The sequence below is a fragment of the Rana temporaria genome, chromosome 9 (assembly GCF_905171775.1).
Source record: "Rana temporaria chromosome 9, aRanTem1.1, whole genome shotgun sequence".
Taxonomy (NCBI): Eukaryota; Metazoa; Chordata; class Amphibia; order Anura; family Ranidae; genus Rana; species Rana temporaria.
Window position 1 is genome coordinate 119,340,074 of NC_053497.1, and position 23,956 is coordinate 119,364,029.

The window sequence follows — 23,956 nt, forward strand, 5'->3', positions numbered from 1 at the left end:
CACACCTCCTTGAAGTCTCTAACACGTAGAGAGCGTCCTGCCGCACAGATGTAGTTCCCAGGAGGGGGCGAGCACATTACTGACCACCGCAGTAAAGCCTTCCATCACGGTGGTCAGTAAAATCAGACAAGCAGGAAGTGAACAGAACAGAGAAGAAATAGAGCAACTTCTGAGCAAAAACGAACAATGAGGAAGTGAAAAGAGGAATGTCTGCAGGTAAAGGATGCTTATTATGAAAAAAACATTTTTCCTTTACAACCCCTTTCAGAAGATACAGAAAAGTCCCATGCTTTATAGTATACCTAATTAGGTTTCATTACAGGATTTTTTATAACCGCTAAAGTCCATGTAATAATTTATTGGGACTGAAGGACAATTTGGCTTTTCTAGGCAGTGGCCACCAGGTTGTCATGAGGCACACCGCATGGGTCGACTATAAAAAAACGTTCTGTATATTGCAGAATGGTCCTCCTGCAGGCTCCAGCCTTGTGTATTGTCCATTCTCTTATGTTCCAGAGCCTGCTGACCCAGCACTGACACAGCAGGCACCTCCCTGTCCTCTGTTCACAGACCTGCTCTGTGTGTATATGAACCTGTTACTTCTGAACATTTACAGTGTCGACTGTGGTCATTCATCATCCATTGACCTGGTTTTTGTCCTGTCTAAACCTCCGGTACCCTAAGCTTCAATAACAAGGATCTAAATTCAATGAGTTACATTCTTTATTTTTATTTATTTTTTGGCATTCCTAATGATTTTAGGTATATATTCTGCTGGATCAAGTACATTTTTGGTGTTCCAAACATACTGGATGGCTAAATTAGAAACTTAGGATCAACAATTTATTTTTTTTTTAATTTGGACATTTCTACTTATTTCAAGCATTTCCTAGGTTATTTTTTTTATCTTGTATTTAACAGTTTTAAGGATTCCGTTTTTCTGGTTCCCTTGGGCATTCGTGGCATCATTGATGGTTACTCATTACTATTTCCATGCTATTTACATCAATCTTTCATTTACTAAAATACCAGCATTTTTTTTACTTAGCAACACAATGATAGTGTTGTAATGGACGATTAGTACTTTTGCTACTTTGAACTTCCTCAAACACATATTCTTCAACAATAAGGAGTTCTCGCCTACACAGTTCAGTGAAATGAGACCATACCCTGCTAAGAGGTAAGTCCTGTTAATTCATCAGAAATAGCTTCCGTTATCAAGGTAAAGTTGCAAAGGTGTATTGGATTGTAAGCTCTTGTTTTTACAGCTACATGATGAAAACTCCCGTCCTTCTACTTTTCCTGTTGGGTCTGCATTTCTCTTCAGCTACCTTCAAGATCTGTGCTTTTAACATCAAAAGTTTTGGAGAAGCTAAAGCGTCAAATAAGAAGATAATGGGCACACTGGTGAAGGTGGGTAATTGTAACTGGGTAAGAAAGTTTTTTTAAAAATATTGGACCAGATCCACAGTGAGAGTACGCCGGTGTATCTACTGATACACCGGCGTACTTTCAAATTTCCCGCGTCGTATCTTTAGTTTGAATCCTCCAAACCAAGATGCAACGGCATCTGGGTAAGATCCGACAGGCGTACGGCTTCATACGCCTTTGGATCGTAGATGCAATACTTCGGCGTCCGCTGGGTGGAGTTTGCGTCGTTTTCCGCGTCGGGTATGCAAATTAGCTATTTCTTACGATCCACGAACGTACGCGCGGCTGTCGCATTCTCTTACGTCGTCTCTAGTCTGCTTTTTCCGGCGTATAGTTAAAGCTGCTTTTTTGCGGCGTATAGTTAGATTTGCCATGTTAAGTATGGCCGTCGTTCCCGCGTCGAAATTTGAATTTTTTCATTTTTTTGCGTAAGTCGTCCGTGAATCGGGATGGACGTAAGTCACGTCTAAGTTTAAAAAATTACGTCCTTGCGACGTCATTTCGCGCAATGCACGGCGGGAAATTTAGAAACGGAGCATGCGCAGTTCATTCGGGGCGGGGACGCGCTTCATTTAAATGAATCACGCCCCCTAATCGCCGATTTGAATTCCGCCGCCAGAGATACACTACGCCGCCGTAACTTACGGCGCGAATTCGTTGTGGATTTGAAACAAAGCCAAGTAAGTTACGGCGGCGTAGCGTATCTTAGATACGCTGCGCCGGTGCCGATCTATGTGGATCTGGCCCATTATGTAGCTAGCTCTGCAAAAATATATTAGGGACAAGCTAAGAACAGTAACTCCTCTGTGCATAGTCACCTTTTTTGTAGTAGGCTATACTGTAGTGATTGTGAACCTTGGCACTCCAGATGTTTTGGAACTACATTTCCCATGATGCTCATGCACTCTGCAGTGTAGTTGAGTATCATGGGAAATGTAGTTCCAAAACATCTGGGGTGCCAAGGTTCGCCATCACTACATAGGAAATGGAAATACTCGGTGTGAATTGGTGGATATGCAGAGATGAAGCTAAAACCTGCATATTGCAGGCTCTGCTTCTCCTGAATATCATCAACCAAAAGAACTGATTGTTAACCACTTAACCCCCGGACCATATTGCTGGTCAAAGACCAGAGCACTTTTTGCCATTCGGCACTGCGTCGCTTTAACTGACAATTGCGCGGTTATGCAACGTGGCTCCCAAACAGAATTGGCGTCCTTTTTTCCCCACAAATAGAGCTTTCATTTGGTGGTATTTGATCACCTCTGCGGTTTTTAGTTTTTGCGCTATTAAAGGGGTGGTTCCCCCTAAAACAAATTTCTAACAATACATTCGTAAGACCCGTTACACTGCGGTTAGGCTGGCTTTTGTTTTGTTTTTTTAGTACATACCTCGATATCGGCGTTTCGTCCCTTGGCGGTGGGCGTTCCTAGTTGATTGACGTTCCTCCGACGGGCACATACGTGACGTCACGACTTTCCGAAAGAAGCCGAACGTCGCTGCGCAGGCGCCGTATAGAGCCGACTCTATACGGCGCCTGCGCAATGACGTTCGGCTTCTGTCGGAAAGTCGTGACGCGCAGTATGCGCCCGTCGGAGGAACGTCAATCAACTAGGAACGCCCACCGCCAAGGGACGAAACGCCGATATAGAGGTATGTATTAAAAAAACAAAACAAAAGCCAGCCTACCCGCAGTGTAACGGGTCTTACGAATGTATTGTTAGAAATTTGTTTTAGGGGGAACCACCGCTTTAACAAAAATAGAGCGACAATTTTGAAAAAAATGAATATTTTTTACTTTTTGCTATAATAAATATCCCCCAAAAATATATAAAAAAACATTTTTTTTCCTCGGTTTAGGCCGATATGTATTCTTCTACAAAAAAAAATCGCAATAAGCGTTTATTGATTGGTTTGCGCAAAAGTTATAGCGTTTACAAAATAGGCGGTATTTTTATGGCATTTTTATTAATATTTTTTTTTACTACTAATGGCGATCAGCGATTTTTTTTCGGTACTGCGACATTATGGCGGACACTTCGGACACTTTTGACCCATTTTTGGGACCATTGGCATTTTTATAGCGATCAGTGCTATAAAAATGCATTGGATTACTATAAAAATGCCACTGGCAGTGAAGGGGTTAACACTAGGGGGCCTGCGCGAGAGCCGACGTATAGCTACGTGCTCTCGCGCAGGGGAGCCGACCTGCCGCCGTAAAACGACGGCGGCTGGTCGGCAAGTTGTTGAAGTGGTGGGATGAGCTTCAGCTGTGGAAGATTAGCTACAGATAATTATCTCTCTGGATGTTCTTTTTAAGCCCTGGTTCACACCATTGTGGCTTTGAACTCAAGATACTTCAGATCGGTGCGATTTGGAACCCCGATTTCATTGCAGCTTGCAACTTCATTTAACAGAAGTCTATGCAAGTCACAGTGAAATCGCCAAAAAAGTAGTGCAGGAAAGCCTTTGCAACTTGAGTCGCAACAATTTGAATGGTTCCATTTCCGGGCAATGGAAATGTCCAATCGTATGACAAATCTCACTGGTGTAAACCAGGATAAAAGGCAAAAACTTTCTACAATGTCTGCACAAATATTATCCTTTGTTTGCTGTTAGACCCCTTTCACACTAAAGTGTTTTTACAGCATTTTAGTTAAAAATAACGCTATTAAAACGCTCAAACGCTCTCCATGCATCTCAATGGACCATTTCACACTGAGTCCTGCAAGCATCTTTGGAGCAGCTTTTGGGCGCTGAAAAAAACGCTCCAAAAACGCCCCTCTCCATTTAAATGAATTGAAAGCCCTGTAAAAACGCCTTGCCCTTTCACACTGAGGCACTGCAAAAACGCCCTAAAACTTTAGGGTCTTAGCGGTGCTTTACCAGCGTTTTTCAGGCGCTGGCAGTGTGAAAGGGCTCTGAAAGCAGTTTTACAGTCAAAAGGTTTTACCTTAATGGATTCTATTCATCAAGATAAAAAACCTCCTGGGTAGAGCTCCCTCACTCAGGGGCGGACTGACCATTGGGACTCTCGGGCACTGCCCGAGGGCCCCGTGCCACTAGGGGGCCCCATCAGGGTTGCCAGGCTCAATAATACCAGAGACAGTATGTAAAAATCTGTGTTTATTTACATCTGTCCCTGATATGTCCGAAACCGACATGCTTTTGATGTGAAAATCCTGAGATTTTAGCTGCCCTGCCTCTGCACTGCCTCCTGGCATGGTGGCCATCTGTAAGCCCAGGGGCCCCATAATATTCTATTGCTCGGGGGCCCCATGAGTTGTCAGTCCATCCCTGCCCCCACTTATACTTATCTGAGCCCCATCTAAATCCAGCTATGTGCATGAGAGCAGCGGCTCTCTTGGGTCTCTCTCCTCATAGGCTCACCCAGCAGAAGGGGTCATTGGCTCCTGCTGCTGTCAATCACAGCCAGTTAGCCAATGAGTAGGGGGCGGGGCCAAGCTGTGCTCTGTGTGTGAATAATGGACAATGTCCAATCACAGAAGTGCGGCTCAGGAGTGAACCTGCTCAAGTGCCCCGATAGCAAGAGGCTTGCCATTGAGGGCACTCAGCAGGGGGGAGGAGCCAGGACCGCTGACAGGGGACCCAAAAAGAAGAGGAACGGGGCTGCTCTGTGTAAAACCATTGCGCTGAGCAGGTAAGTATAACATGTAATCACTTTAAAGAAAAAGGAACATGACCCACTTATTTTTTTTTTTTAAACAGATTCTGTCTCGCTGTGACATCAGTGCCATCCAAGAGGTCAGAGATTCCAAGGGAGAAGCTGTCCCAGCTCTTATGACTGAACTCAACCGGTAACTCCAAAGTGCATGCTGGGAAAGTACATACACATAAAAATATATATATATATATATATATATATATATATATATATATATATATATATATATATATATATATATACACTCTCTTTAAACCCTCAACCCAGAATGTAATATATTGCAGTTTACCCATTATTAAATATGGTGACTGCATTAGATTTTTCTTTTTTAGGCTTTTCACCTGGTGATCTGGCCTGTAACATACCTTTTGTATTAGCGTGCCCCCACTCTGACTGAGCACTGGAGGCACAGCAGAATTGTAAGTCTTGGGGTAGGGGAGTGTCAAATGTACTAGCATATTTTAATACACTAGCAAATTGAAGGTCAGCTCCAGCTTGCACTTTATAATCAGTTACCGTAAAACCTTAAATAATTCAATAAAAGCTGATCATTACAAGCACCCCTGCTCGTGTTAAATGGGTTATCTCATCCCTGTAAAGCGATACATCTGGAAGAGAGCTTGTTCTTTTGAGAAAAAACAGACTTACTGGCCAGATTACCAGATGAAAATAGAAGAAAGCCTAAAAAAAAAAAAACTGCAGTCATCACATTTAAGAATTGGTAAGCTGCAGTGTAAAAAGTGTTTGTTTTTTGGTTTAATACTGCTTTAAAGCAGAACTACATTGCATCTGAACACCACAAACTCGCCCATCCATCCATGTCTCCATGCTTTATTTTGCTGAGAAATCACTTTGAAAAATACCTTCTATAATTTCTGGCCGTGGCCAACTTGAATAAGGGCAGATGATTCACGTAGCATTTACTTCCTGGAATTCATCTGCTCTTAGCTCAGGCATGCAAGCAGGAGGGTGTGCTTAGCTGAGAAAACCCTTCCTGAAGACTCCTGGGAATGGGATGTATGACATGCAGTGTTGGAGCAAGGCCATCTAGAGCCCAGGGCGAACATACCAAACTGCGCCCCCCCAAAGATGTTTGAGCATTATGTGTCAAAAATCCCACCCCTCCTCCAAAAAAAATAAAAGCGAGCACTAATCTGCATGCTTACCCTCTAAGCATAAAGGGCCAGATTCACGTAGATCAGCGAATCTATAGATCCGCTCGATCTACATGATTTAAGATCCGCTCCCGCAAGCTTGAGAGGCAAGTGGCTAATTCACAAAACACTTACCTCCAAACTTGCGGCGGCGGATCCTAAATCCCCCGGCGGAATTCAAATTCCGCGGCTAGGGGGAGTGTACTATTTAAATCAGGCGCGTTCCCGATTTAAATGCGCATGCGCCGTCCGGGGAATTTCCCGGCGTGCATTGCTCCCACTGACGTCACTAGGACGTCAGTGGTTTCGACGTGAGCGTGACTTGCGACGCGCGTGTTTGTGAATCGGCGTACGCAAACGACGTTAGAAAATTCAAATTCGACACGGGAACGCCGGCTATACTTAACATTGGCTGCGCCTGATGAAAGCAGGGGTAAGTATACGACGGGTACGCCGCTACGGAAACGTCGTAAGAAGACTGCGTCGGGTCCGCGTACGTTCGTGAATTTGCGTATCTTGCTGATTTACATATTATTCAAAGGTAAATCCGGCGCCATTTTTAAATTGAAAAAAAGATCCGACAGTGTAACAAAGTTACACCTGTCAGATCTTAGCCCTATCTATGCGTATCTGATTCTATGAATCAGGCGCATAGATAGGACCAGTGTAAGTCAGAGATACGATGGTGTATCTGTAGATACACCGTCGTATCTCTTTGTGAATCTGGCCCAAAAACTTCCCTTGCAGCACAAATCTTTGCCCCCTTTCAGCTTGATTTCTCTCTCTCCTCAGGTCCCCACACAGCACAGCCCCCCCCCAAAAAAAATCCTAGCACAAATCATCTACCCCTCTAATTTCCCCTCTGAGTCCAAATCCCCCCTCCCAACACAAATCCCCCAGTCTCCCCTCCTCGTACAACCCCCCCCCCCCCCAATCGTCCATACTAGCAGAAATTACCCGCACCCAAAAGAAAAATCTCCTCCGAGCACAAATTCTCTTCCCCCATCCCCCCTGCCAACACAAATCACACAGAATTACCACTGCAAGCACCCCCCCAACATCAAATTTCCCCTCCTAGAACAATTCTTACCCATGAAACCTCCCAAATCCCCCCTCCGAACACGAACCCCCCCCCCCCCCATCCTCAATATGATACCACAGTGCCCAAGGCAGCTTCCCCTACTGCCTTTCCCTTGTCCTGGTCCTGGCGACATCAATTGCCCTGGCCTAGAAACCAAGAATTAAGTGAAGAAATTTAAAAACAAGTACATTTTATATACTTTCCTATCTACCGTATTTATCGGCGTATACCGCGCACTATTTTTCCCTGAAAATCAGGGCAAAATCGTGGGTGCGCGGTATACGTCGATACCCGCTTTCCCGCCACGAGTTTGAATACTGCGCCAGCATATACTGAGCGCAGTACACTCGTGTATCTTCGGGCAGTCTCGGCACTTCTCGCGCTGACGTCCTGAGCGTACAGGACGTCAGCGCGAGAGTTGCCGAGCCTGCCCGACGATACACGAGTGTACTGCGCTCGGTATATGTCGGCGCATTATTCAAACTCGGCGCGGGAAACGAGCGGGGAGGACGCGAGGACGCCGCAGAAGGACGCCGGACCCGACGAAGAGGACACCGGAAGCCACAGACGGACGCCGGACCCGACGAGGCCGCCGATGGACGCCGCGCAAGACACCAAAACTGTAAGTACAAAAAAAAAAATTTCCACAGGATTCGGGGCAACATTAGGGGTGCGCGGTATACGCGGGAGCGCATTATACCGCGATAAATACGGTATTTACTAATGCTAGCAGCATAAGTATTAAAAATAGTCAGCGTTGATTGAGAACGTGAAGTTCGACTTCAAGCTAACATCGCTCTATCAAAATTAATGTCCACTGTATACCATTTCCTTTACATTTTTTCTTCTTCGCCTTTTATCTTTATTTCTCTTCATCACTTTTAGATTTCAAAGACCGAGCTGATATTTTACTTTGTGATGTATTGTACTTGAAACACTTTCTTACATATTTGTGCTGCTGGGTCTCAAAATTCTCCTTTTCCTTTTCTGTAGGTATGACTCCATCCATCAATACAAACATGTGGAGAGTAAAAGATTGGGAAAGAACAGCTACAAAGAGCAGTTTGTCTTCATCTACAGGTATGGTAAAGGTAGATGTATCCTTGTCCTAGGTACACACTGACAGCAGGATTGAACTCGCATGATTTCATACCTGCATGTCAGTCCGACTTCGGGGGCGATTTCAGACATCTGTGTGAGTTGCTGCACAGATGTCTATACAAATCGCACCCCGAAGTTGCTAAAAGTAGTACAGGAACTACTTTTGCAAATGCGGTGTCGATTCGGACGGCGCCATTACCGGCAATAGCTGCTGATTTGCCATGCATTTTCGCATTAAGGTGAACCTAGGCATAAAGTGGAAGTTCACCCAAAAAATCAATTTTTAACATTACATTCAGCCGAGTTGTCCTAATGACAATCGTTTTTTTTTTTTTTTTTTTCCCGTACATACCGTATTTCACCGCCGCTTCCGGGTATGTCTTTTGCGGGACTGGGCGTTCCTATCTGATTGACAGGCTTCCGACCGCCGCATACTACGCGTCACGAGTTGCCGAAAGAAGCCGAACGTCAATGTGCAGGCGCCGTATAGAGCCGCACCGACGTTCGGCTTCTTTCGGCAACTCGTGATGCGCTGTATGCGACGGTCGGAAGCCTGTCAATCAGATAGGAACGCCCGGTCCTGTAGAAGACATACCCAGAAGCGGCGGTGAAATACGGTATGTACGGAAAAAAAAAACCAGCCGATTGTCATTAGGACAACTCGGCTGAATGTAATGTTAAAAATTTATTTTTGGTTGAACCCCCGCTTTAAAGTGGATGTAAACCCTCACATATACCCAGTGAAGTGAACAGCCTCAGATAATACACAGAGATTATACAAAGCTCCCTACATAAGTTTTACTTGTATATCTTCTGTCTTCAGCTTTATATACTGTTTAGAAAGTGAACATTGTGTTAGAATTTTCTCTTCCTGATTCACCTGTGGGTGTGGATTCTTGCCATACACTGTGAGACAGCTGACTGGAGGAAAGCCACACACCCCCACTCCACATAGGCAGAAAGAGGAAGAACCAATGCAGAACTGTGCTGTGAAAGACCAGCTCTCTGCTAATCTATTTCTATGCACCATCCCTGACACAAATCTCAGCCTGGTTTTATCTCAGTTGACAGAGAACTTGTCAGAGGTCATCATGCTAATAACAGAAAAAAGTGTATATCCAGGGCGCTCCAAGCATTTGAATCCTGACAAATAAAGTCTGTGTTGGAGAGGGTGGCAAATCTTCACACACTTTAGGCAGCACTCCCCTAGAGCAGTGTTCCCCAACCCCCGGTCCGCGGCCCACTACCGGGCCGTGGCACTTCTGCAGCCGGGCCGCGAGCAGGCGGCATGAGAGAGCCCCACATGCGGACCCCGGCACTCTGCCATTCGGACCGCAATGAGACTTTTCTTCCTCCTGCGTCGCTCATAGAGCCGACAGCGGAGCTGCCCGAGGTTATCAAACAGGCGATTGGCTGCTAGGACTGTCCTCCATCCTAGCAGCCAATGACCTGTTTGTTACCTCGGCCCTCTATCCAGAACTGTGCCGCCTCCCTCTCTGCAACTTTTCTCCTCATGCTGTGCCTCCCTTCGATCTGTCCCTAAGTGTGGGGGATGGAACCGAGGACTGTAATGTGTGGGGGATGGAACCGAGGACTGTAATGTGTGGGGGATGGAACCGAGGACTGTAATGTGTGGGGGATGGAACCGAGGACTGTAATGTGTGGGGGACGGAACCAAGGACTGTAATGTGTGGGGGAACGGAACCGAGGACTGTAATGTGTGGGGGAACGGAACCGAGGACTGTAATGTGTGGGGGACGGAACCGAGGACTGTAATGTGTGGGGGACGGAACCGAGGACTGTAATGTGTTGGGGACGGAACCGAGGACTGTAATGTGTGGGGGGGGAGGCTGAGGACTGTAATGTGTGGGGGGAGTGTGAGCAGGGCCTAGTGGGGGCACTAGCTTCATCTGTTGGGGCCTTGCCACATCTGGTGGCAGGCAGCGTGGCAAGTGACAATCCGCAACTGGTGGCAGGCAGCGTGGCAAGTGACAATCCGCATCTGGTGGCAGGCAGCATGGTAAGTGACAATCCGCATCTGGTGGCAGGCAGCGTGGCAAGTGACACACTCAAAGCTCCCACTGATTCTGCATTTTGGTGGGTTTAACTTTATTTTTTACTACAATGTAATAAATAGAAATAATGCGCTGACAAATTGCCCGCGAAAAATCGCTTACCCCCCCCCGCATGCCACCCCCAACCTCCCCCCAACCGGGCCTTGGAAAATTTTCTTCCATGCAGCCGGTCCCCGTTGCCGAAAAGGTTGGGGACCACTGCCCTAGAGGGTTAAAAACACTTACAAGATAGTGGATAAAACAGGCATGTAGCAGACAAGTGCATCCAGGAGATGTTCCAATGGCAGTCCCAGTCTGTGATGGTAAAGCTTGCAGGGAAGTCCATGAGATAACAGCCGACTTGTGCTGTGAATATTCAGAGGACACAATACTGCTGGAGCCTAAGGATGACGTCAGAGGAAGCGAGACAGAAACCAGCATGGAACACAAACAGGAAGTGGACAGGAAGTGTGTCATAGAGGCGGGACGCTTTCGGAACAGCTCATTCAGGTCACTGGCTGAAGAAGGAACCAATGAGCTGTTCCAATATTCAAAGTTTTATACTTCTGCACTTAGATGCATCATGCTAATAACAGAAGAACGGAGCAGGAGAAAGCCACAGGACATAGGGATTTGAAGAGAGATAAGTAAACACTCTGTTAACTATTCTCTGGATCTGCTGATGATTTTGACTTGCAACCTTCAATAGAAGTGACCTTTACTTAAGTATGTTTCTACAAAATGCCTATTTTGAATTTTCCAGATCTGTGAAAGGTTTACATTAATACAAACTGCTGTTGGCAAACATTTTAATACTGTTTTAGGTAAATGATGGGGTCGTAAAGTGTAAGCTCGGTCCTGGACCAACATTGGCCCGGATTCACGTAGGAGAGCGCATCTTTGTGCGGGCGTAACTCATCCTATTTACGTTACGCCTCCGCAACTTTGACAGGCAAGTGCAGTATTCTCAAGGCAAAGTTGCGGCGGCGTAGCGTAAATAGGCCGGCGTAAGCCCACCTAATTCAAATGTGGAAGATGTGGGCGTGTATTATGTAAATGTATTGTGACCCCACGTAATTACGCTTTCTCCGAACGGCTCATGCGCCGTCCGTGAAAGTATCCCAGTGCACATGCTCCAAATTAACCCGCAAAAAGCCAATGCTTTTGACGTGAACGTAAATTACGCACAGCCCTATTCGCAAACAACGTAATCGATGGAAAATTCGACGCTGGCCCGACGTCCATACTTAACATTGGTACGCCTCATCTACACCTCATAGAGCAGGTTTAACTTTACGCCGGAAAAAGTCTTACGTAAACAGCGTATCTGTACTGCGACGGCCGGGCGTACGTTCGTGAATAGGCGTATCTAGCTGATTTACATATTTCTAGGCCTAAATCAGCGTACACGCCCCTAGCGGCCAGCGTAAATATGCAGTTAAGATACGACGACGTAGGAGACTTACGTTGGTCGTATCTTTTACAAATTCTGGCGTATCTGATTCTTTGAATCAGGCGCCAAGATACGACGCCTCAGACTCAGAGATACAACGGCGTATCTGGAGATACGCCTTCGTATCTCCTACGTGAATCTGGGCCATTGTTTTTAGTGGTTGCCCATGACTACTACAACTTGCACAATTTACTTGCTGCAGATCTGCAATTGTCTATACCTAGCGTTGTAACTATGGCTCTCTTTACGTGGCAGATCTGACTCAGTAAAGGTGGTCGACTGGTATCAGTATGTGGAAAAACATCCAGATCACCCTGAGGCCTTTGCAAGAGAACCGTTTGTTGTCCGCTTCCACTCACCAAGGACAGGTAGGTTGTAGTTATTGACTCTTACTGCCTCTGTGTAGAACAGGCATGGCAATCTCAAATATAACAGCAGTCTCCATTTAGGGAAATTAGGGGTCAGTTTATGTCTGCTAAAGGTCACATCAACAAAACACAAATGACTAAGGACCACAAAAAAGGAGAAATATTCCTCACATGGACCTGGCTGGTGTTAAAGGGGAGTTCTGGGTATAATTTTTTTTCTTTTTTGCAAGCTAAAATTAATCACATTAAATAGTCCCTAAAACAAATTAATAGCTCCCCAATAATTCCAGAAATCATTGAAAATACTTGCCTTATATCCTCCAGCTCATGTTGTTGCCGTATCCATCATATGTGTGGGCATGTGAAGCCCAGTTCCCTTTTCTTCCTGGTTTTCAGGGAGAGGTGCATGCTGGTTGATTTTTAGGCAAAGTAATGCCCAGAGACTCCTGGGAAATGATAACACTCATTTCCCAGGAGGCAATGGGGTCTTAGGAAAGGAAGTTGAACCACCTAGGGCCAGGAACTAGGCATATACGTCGGCAGAATGGCACGTACAGGCACATTGGCGTACCTGTACGTCCCTGCCTTTCCGCGGGTCGGGGGTCCGATCGGGACCCCCCGCGACATGCGGCGGTCGGGTTCCCGCGGGGAGCGATCCGGGACGACGGCGCGGCTATTTGTTTATAGCCGTTCCGTCGCGATCGCTCCCCGGAGCTGAAGAATGGGGAGAGCCGTATGTAAACACGGCTTCCCCGTGCTTCACTGTGGCGGCGTATCGATCGAGTGATCCCTTTTATTAGGGAGACTCGATCGATGATGTCAGTCCTACAGCCACACCCCCCTACAGTTGTAAACACACACTAGGTGAACCTAAATGTTACAGCGCCCCCTGTGTTTAACTCCCAAACTGCAACTGTCATTTTCACAATGAAGAATGCAATTTAAATGCATTTTGTGCTGTGAAAATGACAATGGTCCCAAAAATGTGTCAAAATTGTCCGAAGTGTCCGCCATAATGTCGCAGTCACGAAAAAAATCGCTGATCGCCGCCATTACTAGTAAAAAAAAAAAAAAAAATGCAATAAAACTATCCCCTATTTTGTAAACGCTATAAATTTTGCGCAATCCAACCGATAAACGATTATTGCGATTTTTTTTTACCAAAAGTAGGTAGAAGAATACGTATCGGCCTAAACTGAGGGAAAAAAAAAATTATATATGTTTTTGGGGAATATTCATTATAGCAAAAAGTAAAAAATATTGCATTTTTTTCAAAATTGTCGCTCTATTTTTGTTTATAGCGCAAAAACTAAAAACCGCAGAGGTGATCAAATACCACCAAAAGAAAGCTCTATTTGTGGGGAAAAAAGGACGCCAATTTTGTTTGGGAGCCACGTCGCACGACCGCGCAATTGTCTGTTAAAGCGACGCAGTCCCGAACTGTAAAAACACCTTGGGTCTTTAGGCAGCATATTGGTCCGGTACTTAAGTGGTTAAAGTCAAGCTGTTAATAGAAAGTTCATTTTTAGGGTGGAACTCCGCTTTAAATCGAGTACTGTAAGGCTTTAATGCATATTGGGTGACAGACTGCCCTTGAGTACTGCAGTAGGACAGCTTTAGTTTCCATCTAATGCTTTTTCAATGAGTATTATGTCTTGCTGATCAACTCCATGTAAAAATGTCAAATGTTATTTGTGACAGTTATTAAAGACTTTGCCCTGATGTCTCATCACACTTGTCCAAGGGAAGCAGCCAAGGAGATCAACCGTCTTCTGCAGGTCATGTTGGAGGTGAAGAGTCAATGGAGAATTGAGGTAGGCATGGAGATGTTTGTTCTATAGGTCATTGTTTTCCTAACCTCCACAGGGCCAAATTAGGCTCAACAACGAAAGCCATACATGCACACAACCTAGCAACAGTTTTGGCGGAAGATGCTTATACTAGCAGTATGTTATTTAAAGGAATGTAAGACTGCCATTGCGAACTTGTGCCTGAAAATAATAGCTGATCAGCTATCATATTGATCCTCTGAATTCAATACTTCCTAAATCACTGGCCTGCAGCAAACATGCAGAGCAGGAAGTTCAGAGCTCCTGCTACCCTGTTTCCCCAAAAATAAAACCTACCCCTAAAATAAGACCTAGCGTACTTTTCCAGGAGGACTGCAATATAAGCCTTACCCCGAAAATAAGCCCTAGTTTAAAATCCTATAACCCACTCTATTACAGTAGTACAATGCGTGTGTTTCTGTAACAAAAATGCAGGGAAGAGAGCTCCGGAAGGTCACAAAAGCGCAGAGCAGCGCTATAATGAAGGTATTTGGCACAATTATATTACAGAAATACACACATTGTACATTATATACTACAGTAATAGAGTGGATTACAAGATTTTACAAGCATTTTAACTAAGTTCACACTGGGGATTCCTAACAGGCAGGTCGAGAGAGGGGAAGAGAAGACAGCACATTACATGGTAAGACCTACCCCAAAAATAAGCCCTACTGTGTCTTTTGTTGCCAAAATTAATATAAGACCCGGGCTTATTTTCGGGGAAACACGGGTAAGTCTATATTCAGTCTGCGGTACTATTCACAAAGTGTAGCGCGGCCTGCGTATGCACAGTGGAAAACCAGCTGTGAAGCCGCATGCAGTCACGGCCAGCTTTCTAAAGTAAACATGTCAACGCCTTAAGAGGCGGCCTGGGTGAGGACAGCGCTGGATCCTTGGACAGGTAGGTGTCCTATTATTAAAAGTCAGCAGCATTTGTAGATGCTGACTTTTACATTTTTTGGTTTTCAGAATGAGGAAATACTTTTTTTTTTTTTTCTTTTCATTACCAATTTTTAATAAAGAATTTAGAAACAAAAGGAAAAATTAAAAGATACATGCACTGTATACAAAACAGACATTTTTTAGTTAAAACACATTGAATACATAAAGCACATTAAAAAGACATAAACAACTAGACGGGTACACCAACATAAATCTCCAGTGTGGTCAATACAGAACAGTTGATCACAGCTCAAAGTTGGGAGTGTGCTGGTATTTAAGTATCAAAAGAAAATAAATATAGCCTAAAAACTTGAGTACAAAGTATCCCATAAATGGAGAATAAAAACCAAAATGTAGCAATAAACCCCCCCCCTCCCCCCCCGCCCCGGAGGAGCTGCTGGATAGTTTTGGGCCTGCCTTTACCTCACCGTTCACCATGTCCGTCCCATGGGTCCTCCTTGAAGAGTTATTCACAAATGTCTGCACCAACACTTATAGGTAGATTCAGGTAGAGAGGAGCAAAGTTACGGTGGCGTAGCTTAGCGTGTTTAGGCTACGCCGCCGTAAATTAGCTAGGCTGGTAATGATTCTCAGTATACTTGCCTGCTAATATACGGCGGCGTAGCCTAAAGCGGGCGGGCGTAAGGGCGCCGAATTTAAATGTGTTGGAGGGGGGCGTGTTTGATGGCAATGAGGCTTGACCTCACGTTTTTTACGTTTTTTATTAACTGCGCATGCGCCGGGCGCCTACATTTCCCAGTGTGCATTGCGGCTACGTACGCCGCACGGGCCTATTGATTTCGATGTGGACGTAAACAACGTAAATCCCGATTCGCGGACGACTTTTGCAAACAACGTCAAAAATTTGAATCTCGCGGTGGGAACGGCGGCCATACTTTAACATTGTTATTCCACCTAATAGATGGAATAACTTTAGGCCTGCTAATGCCTTACGGAAACGGCGTAAAACTACTGTGGCGGCCGGGCGTACGTTCGTGAATCGGCGTATCAACTCATTTACATATTCTACGCCGACCGCAATGGAAGCGCCACCTAGCGGCCATCCGAAATATTGCAATCTAAGATAGGGCGGCGCAAGCCGTCGTATCTTAGATATGTTTAAGCGTATCTCTGTTTGAGCATACGCTTAAACATAGGTCGGCGTAGATTCTGAGTTAGGTCGGCTTATCTACTGATAAGCCGGCCTAACTCTTTCTGAATCTACCTATTAGTCTCTTTTCTTCCAAGGTTTTATTAAACCAACTCAGACAGAGGGATGGAGGGTTAGGGGAGATTCAGGTACCTTGCTTTGTGGATCACGTGTACGTTCTTGGATCCAGAGGACAAACCATTTCCACACCGGATTCAGCAACCACCGGATAGGCCTCTCTCACTGACCTAGCAGCTGGTGCGAAGCTCGTTCAAAAGTCTCTGCCACAAAGTTGATGAGTGTAAACAAGTCGTTGCACAGTCCTCTGCAAAGTGTATGTGTGGTTACACGGTCCTGTGGCAAAGTTCCAAAGACACAGCTACACAGTACCAGGATCTTTCAGCCGGCAGCACTGTGAGGTAGATTGGCCAGGATGTATCCTCCAATTGAGTCCCCAATTGTTTCGGCTTCTTCCCGCAGGCAAGACAGCACAGGACCACTCCTGGACCAGTAGGCCCCAGAAACTCCTGGGCCTACTCTCAGTAAACAGAGCCTCGGGCCAATAGGCCCAGAGGCCGAAGAACTGCTAACACATCCCTGAGGCCAGGAGGGCCATCAGGTCAGGATCGGAAGACCCCGCCAAAACGTTGTCTGTCCCTTAAGTACCCTCTCCCAGAATGCACAGTGGCGGAGACCACTGGGCTGCTTCTGGGAAGAGAATACTCAATACACCCAGCCCGCTGCATTTCCAACCTTGACCCGTGGTGACAGCTATACCTACAGTCAAGTGGAAAATGTGCAACGCAGCTGAACTGGAACAGAAACCAATAATTTGACATAATCATTACGAAGCTAAACTACAGCTCAGATAAATTAAATTTACAAATAGCGCCTACCGAACAGGAGCAGGACGCTACAAAAACAATAAAAAAGAAAACAGGAAGGCAAAATAGAAAGGAGGGAAAAAAGAAAGGAAGGACTGCCGCAACATTCCAGATCCCTGGTATGAACCTAGCGACCAAGGTGGGAGCAAAATCAGAGGAGATACATTCAGGATGGGTCTTCGTTAAGGTGCCACAACTCCCATATTAGGTTATGGACTTCTAATTTGAAGAACTACTTTAACGATTTGCTACCCTTGTCTCTCCCAGGTTTATGTTATGTAAGGTAAGGAACTACAAAAGGGTAATAATAAGACATGCTTATGAATTATTGAAAAATATATTTGTCTATCTTCCTATATAAGTATATATATACTTATTACATTTTTTGAAGGTGGAGGCCTACACAAACAGGCAAAATACAGAGCTGCTGTGCAAATAGAGCCCTAGTGTAGATTTAAAGAGGAGGTTCATCCTAAAACAATTACCGTATTTATCGCGGTATAACGCGCTCCCGCGTATACCGCGCACCCCTAAAGTTGCCCCGAATCCTGTGGAAAAAAGGTTTTTTGTACTTACAGTTTTGGTGTCTTGCGCGGCGGCCTCGTCGGGTCCGGCGTCCGTCTGCGGCTTCGGGTGTCCTTTTCGTCGGGTCCGGCGTCCTTCTGCGGCTTCGGGTGTCCTCTTCGTCGGGTCCGGCGTCCTTCTGCGGCGTCCTTCCTGCGCCGAGTTTGAATACTGCGCTGACATATACCGAGCGCAGTACACTCGTGTATCGTCGGGCAGGCTCGGCAACTCTTGCGCTGACGTCCTGTACGCTCAGGACGTCAGCGAGAGAGGCGCCGAGACTGCCCGAAGATACACGAGTGTACTGCGCTCGGTATATGCCGGTGCAGTATTCAAACTCGTGGCGGGAAAGCGGGTATTGTCGTATACCGCGCACCCATGATTTTGCCCTGATTTTCAGGGCAAAATAGTGCGCGGTATACGCCGATAAATACGGTATATACCATCCCATCCAGCATACTTGCGTCAGCTACAGTATGCTGTTTTTTTTTTTCCGCTGTACTTACCGGTTAATCGTTCATTTTCTTTTCTTCTTCCCGCGGGGAATAGGCGTTCCTATGAAGAGACGTAGATGATTGACGTGGGGCTAAGGCGCGTCACACGTTCCGAAAATAGCCAGAATAGGACTCGGCTATATACGGCGCCTGCGCAGTCAGCTCCTAGTCTGTGCGCAGGCGCGAGCCGAGTCCTAATCTGGCTATTTTCGGAATGTGTGACGCGCCTTAGCCGCACGTCAATCATCTACGTCTCTTCATAGGAACGCCTATTCCCCGCGGGAAGAAGAAAATAAAATAAACGATTCAACGGTAAGTACAGTGAAAAAAAAAAACAGCATACTGTAGCTGACGCAAGTATGCTGCATGTAATGGTACATAGATGTTTTTTAGGGTGAACCTCTGCTTTAACCCACATTCACAGTGCAGCAGTCCAAGTGTACAAGCTAAGATATTACAGTGTTCAGATATTCATAGAAATCTTCATAGCAGGACTACAGCAATAGAAAATAATGTATTACATTTTTCTGATCTTAGAATGTTATGCTTCTTGGAGATCTAAATGCAGCTTGTGGCTACGTGACCAATGAGGAATGGAGGAATATTCAAAGGAAGAGCAGTAATACCTTCCACTGGCTGATCAGTGATAAAGACGATACAACAGTAAACACCAAAACACATTGTGCCTATGACCGGTAAATACAGGGATGGAAGAGAAGGGTCAATTCTGAAGTATTTCAAATAACCAAATTCCTTTATATTCATCACACAGCATTGTTGTACATGGAGAAGAATTCCTCAAAGCCCTTATACCAGGATCTGCCAAACCATTCAACTTCCAGAAAAAATTTGGGCTCTCTGAAGAAGAGGTAGGAGCGACTCTTGCTGGGTTTTGTCATAAATGTTCTCATTTGTAGCAAACCTTCAGTATAAGGTGTAAAGCCAGAGGCATAGCTAGGACCTTTAGAGCCCCAGTTGGGGCGCTTCCCTCCGAGCCCAGTGGCAGAACATCAGGGCCTGGTCCCAAATATGACCTTTGCAACCCTGGCCACTGGCGTTAGTTTCATTTTATTATTTTTTACACCCATTTATTATGGTGGCAGCACAGTGGTGTAGTGAGTAGCACTTTCGCCTAGCAGCAAAAGGGTCTCTGGTTCGAATCCCAACCACGACACCATCTGCCTGGAGTTTGCATGTTCTCCCTGTGCCTGCGTGGGTTTCCTCCGGGTGCTCCGGTTTCCTCCCACGCTCCAAAGACATGCTGGTAGGTAAATTGGATCTTGTCCAAATTGGCCCAGTATATATACAGGCATACCCCGCTTTAAGTACACTCACTTTACATACACTCGCGAGTAAGGACATACCCGCAAGTGTATGTAAAGTGCCTTACAAGTACTGTACAGACATTTTGCAGCCGCAGTAGAAGGAGCTGAAGCTCCAAGAGCATAAGACGCCCTGTTCCAGTGTGCCCCTGACACCCCCTGAGACATCAACTACAGCTCCTGACCCTCCACTATACCCTAGAAGTGAAAAAAGGTATTGTTTCACTTTAAGTACATTTTCGTTTTACATACATGCTCGGGTCCCATTGTGTACTTAAAAGTGGGGTATGCCTGTTTGTATATCTGTGTGTATGACTGTATGTCCCTAGCGTGTCGAGATCCTACAGGGTAAAATGACCGCACCAGCCAAGCAGACACTGGCTGGAAAAAGCGCCCAGAGGCGATTCAGTTTGCATGTGTAGCGCTATACAAGTCATTCATTCATTATTCTCCATATATACTTACTTGTTAATTGGATATGTTGTAATTTATTTATTTTTTATTTAATTGTTACATTGTCAAATCGGTCCACTTTTAATGTCCCTGATTAATATATTTTATTTGTAAAAAAAAAAAAAAAAGTCCCCAACTGACATGTTGTATGTTTGTCCAACTGGTTTTTATGCTGGTCACTGTAGTTCCATAAGTTTGTCAGCTCTATGAAAGCTGTCAGACAATTGCCTGCTCACAAGCTTGATAAAAAAACATCTTTCCCCACCCTCAGGCAGCTTAAAAAAAGAGGCAGAGCCTCTGAAACTTGTTGTGCCTGCCCCCCGTTCCTCGCTCTCACTTTGAGGACAGCCGTAGATGCCGCCCATTGATGCTTGACTTATCTGGCAGGTCTGGCTCTTCAGGTGTCATAGTGGGTCCCATAGTAGCTGTGGACACTCATTTTTGTACACCACCATTCCTTTATGTCCAAACTAAACCTTCCTTACCCTGAAGTGTTGAGCAGAAAACAAATGGATAGGAGGGTTGGCAAGGGTGGCATACAGAGGAACTGATCCCTCCATTTTCCTTCTGCAGGTGCTGAATTGTCTGTGGGAGGAAGAGGTGGAGAAGCAGGCATTCAGCAGGTGCAGGAGGAAAATTAAGGGATAATTTCCTCTATATGCTGCCCACTGCCTCCTATCCAGGCGTACCGGGGGGAGGGGGGGGAAGGGCGCTTGGGACCCCTGGAACAGGGGACCGGGTTGCACCTGTGACTCCTGTAGGTACGGCCCTAAAACATTAAATTGACAACGCACAGGGCCTGTGGACCCTAGTTAGCGGCATATACATGCAGAAATGGTCTTCTAGAAAACTTAAAGCAGATTTCATCCAGAATCTAAATTTAAAGTGTCACTAAACCCACATCATGAAAAACTATCAATAAATGGTGTATTGCATGCTGTCCATACTCACTCAGTCACTATGGGATTCATTTTCTGTATTCTACAAAAAAAATGGTTGATCCTGCTGCTCTCTACAGTATCTACACCTTCTGTCCATGTCCCCAATTCAGCTAGGGATTTTGCAGCTGTGGTGGCAATTCTGCACATGCTCAGTTTTCTGTGAGTTTCTATGTTGAGTATTTCCTCCCTAGCACGTCTGAGCAGCCTCACAAATGCAAGTGTACACAGTGGTAAATGACAGCTTACATCCCCCCCCCTCCTTCATACCCACTGACCAGCTAAACACAACATGGGCGGGATATTACATGTAGATTTATGGAGACTTCACCTCCCTCTTATTCTAAGTCACAGGCTGGAGGGGCTGATGCAGTCTGTGACTGGTAGATATCTGCCCACACCATGTTATTGCCAGTAAATAATAAAGATTTGATTTCAAATATAGATTTGTATGACAATTTAAAACAGTTATATATCAATTATTTATATCTAGTCCATTGCAGACAGGCTGTGAAGTATCTGGGTCATGTGACAGCTGTATATTGATTAGAAAAATGGTACTTAGATGTTTTATTTAATTAAAATAATGACAGTGCCATCATCCATTGCAGCTGTACCAGCTTCAGCTCTTCTGGGAAGACTGTCCACAAGGTTTAGGAGTGCGTCTATGGGAATGTTCCTATGGGAATGTTTTAATTATTCTTCCAGAGGCACATTCGTGAGGTCAGGCACTGATGTTGGAAGAGAAGGTCTGGCTTGCAGTCTCCACTCTAATCCCTCCCAACGGTGTTCTATGTCACAGCTTCCCTTAGTGAAGAATGCAAATCTTAAAGTGTTTTCTTCTTCACAGGCTCTGGAGGTCAGTGACCACTTCCCAGTGGAGGTCAATCTCCGGACAGACCCACGGATGGACAGAGAGCTATAACTGTCCATTTCATTCCAACAAATGAATTGAACGTTTTGTTTCTGATCAATAAGAAGGCTACATGGCATTGTTACATTTCAGTCTGTCTTGCGTTCTTCCCCAAATGACTTCACTGAGGGTTAATCAAGCAGAAGGCATGAAACTCCAATAAAAACTTTATTTTGAGCACTCTGTCTGCACATTATGGCAATTACTGGGAGGCAGGGCAAAAAAGGACTGGGGGATCAATCCCCAGTTGATCACACCATAGAGGAGTTTGATGAAGGACTATCTCGGTACAGCTTAAAAAAGCATATACTGGAAATTTTATAAAAATTGAGGTGAATAAATGGATCGGGAAGGGGAAAGGGAAGAAAGGAAGGAAGAAAAAAAGGGAGAAAAGCTAGGAAAGAGAAAACGGAGAGGGGGAAAAAAAAAGCACAAAACAGGCGGAAGAGGGAAAATTAGTTATGAAAAATAACTGACCTTTAATGAAACAAGAGTATAACTCTAAATTCGGGGGAGAAAGGAGGAAAAAAGTTTCAATGAACCAAAGTGGTCAAAGTAACTTTACTGTTCCTTAATTAAAGTGTAGAGCTGGTAAGCTGGAGCTGGTCAAAACAGGGGGAAAACAAAATCTCCATTGCCGTAGGACCTGTAAACAAATAATAAAAAAAGGAAGGAGGGTGATATCTAAATGAATATCAACCAGCTAATATATTAAACTGGAGATCCATAATCCGGTCAGCATAGGGATCAATGTAGTATACAGCATGAGGATGATAATACATGCTTACTTGTGATGAAAAGATGATGATCCCTGACATTACACTCATCAAGCAGCCTGTGCGGCTTACGTCCCCAACCCAGAAACGCGCACATCGCTGCAGCGTGTGTAACGTCACTGGATCAGGTCACCCGCACATTGCGCATGCACGCGCATGAATCGTAAGGCCAGAGGGCTGTTAGCCCAAGCCGTGACACGTGAAAGTAGGAGGGCAAACCAATTGAGGACATGTGTTCTGTCGAAGTGCCCGCTATCGAGAATTGCCCGAGATGTCCTTGCATAGTGCCATACTGAACAGCTGAATTGCCAATCAGCTGGGCTTAAGTAACCATAGCACATGCGCACATCGTAGGAGGTATCTCTTGATGGTAGATACCACTTCACAGACACAATTTAAACCTGTACAAACAGCAGGGGGAGACCGTAGGTCTCAGATTGTGCATTACTGCTGCTGGGGGGGGGGGGGGGCAGCATGCAGCTGTGTTGAAGGACTGGTTTTGTCTGTGTTGCAACCCACCCATGCACACAGGCAAAACCGGCCGTTCAACACAGCAAACACGCCCTGCAACACAGACAAAGGCCGTCCATCAGGATACTGTAAAGCCGCCCCCGCAGAAGCAAAACAAAATGGAGAACTACGGTCTCCCTCCGCTGTTTGTATAGATTTTAATTGTGCCCGTGAAATGGTATCTCCCACTGATCGTAAAATCAGCTGTTGTGCTATGACGTACGGCGCAAATTAAATTCAGATTGTTAATGTTGAGTGCTTGAATAAACTCTCTCGGCATTACCAATGGGCCTGTCCAAACCAAAAATAGATCATCTATAAATCTATACCAACACAGAATGGATTCAAGATAGATAGCAAATTTATCATTAGAGAACAAACTTCTCTTCCAGAGGTTGAAGGGTCAGCCTGTCAGTGCTCAGACCATATGCCACACACTGTCATGGTTTGGGTATGGGGAGCCCAATAGCAGGGGTACACACCTTGGGTAAGGATACTCAGGAGGTGAACCAGGCACAATTTCCAAAAACGTGGTACAAAAGGGAATGTCCAATAATCAAAATCAAACTTAGTAGGTCAGGGCAGGCAGGCAGCAAAGGATCAAAGTCAATAAAGGTAGCAAAGGTCGGGTAGCAATATCACACGGCAAGGAACAGGTACACACTGTGGGTAGTTCTAAAACAACTGAGCACTCTTTCTCTGGAACCTCTCAGCTTTATAGTTATTAAACAGGAAATGATCTCCAGATGGTATGGTGGAAGTGATGCAATTGCTGTCTATAACAGGAAGCACTTCGGTGTTGCCATCTTGATATGAGGATGTCATCAGACATGTGCTAGATGCCTCACTAT

General features: G+C 45.3%; 1 protein-coding gene across 1 annotated transcript; it reads left to right on the forward strand.

Annotated features, from left to right (window-relative positions):
• Positions 1-352: 352 nt before the first annotated feature.
• Positions 353-22,002, forward strand: LOC120913934 (deoxyribonuclease-1-like). The gene is made up of 9 exons (XM_040324292.1): positions 353-1,180; positions 1,269-1,413; positions 5,161-5,249; positions 8,345-8,431; positions 12,215-12,327; positions 14,029-14,141; positions 18,731-18,888; positions 18,966-19,062; positions 21,757-22,002. Exons 1-9 carry the CDS (start codon positions 1,158-1,160, stop codon positions 21,829-21,831), a joined length of 900 nt encoding a protein of 299 aa, XP_040180226.1. The 5' UTR covers positions 353-1,157; the 3' UTR covers positions 21,832-22,002.
• Positions 22,003-23,956: the final 1,954 nt, after the last annotated feature.

What these genes read in the sequence shown, in the direction of transcription:
- LOC120913934 (XM_040324292.1), top strand. Translation starts at nt 1,158, where the DNA reads ATGAGACCATACCCTGCTAAGAG. An exon ending in AGACCATACCCTGCTAAGAG is followed by an intron (nt 1,181 to 1,268) that starts GTAAGTCCTGTT and finishes TTGTTTTTACAG; the next exon opens with CTACATGATGAAAACTCCCG. An exon ending in ACACATTGTGCCTATGACCG is followed by an intron (nt 18,889 to 18,965) that starts GTAAATACAGGG and finishes TTCATCACACAG; the next exon opens with CATTGTTGTACATGGAGAAG.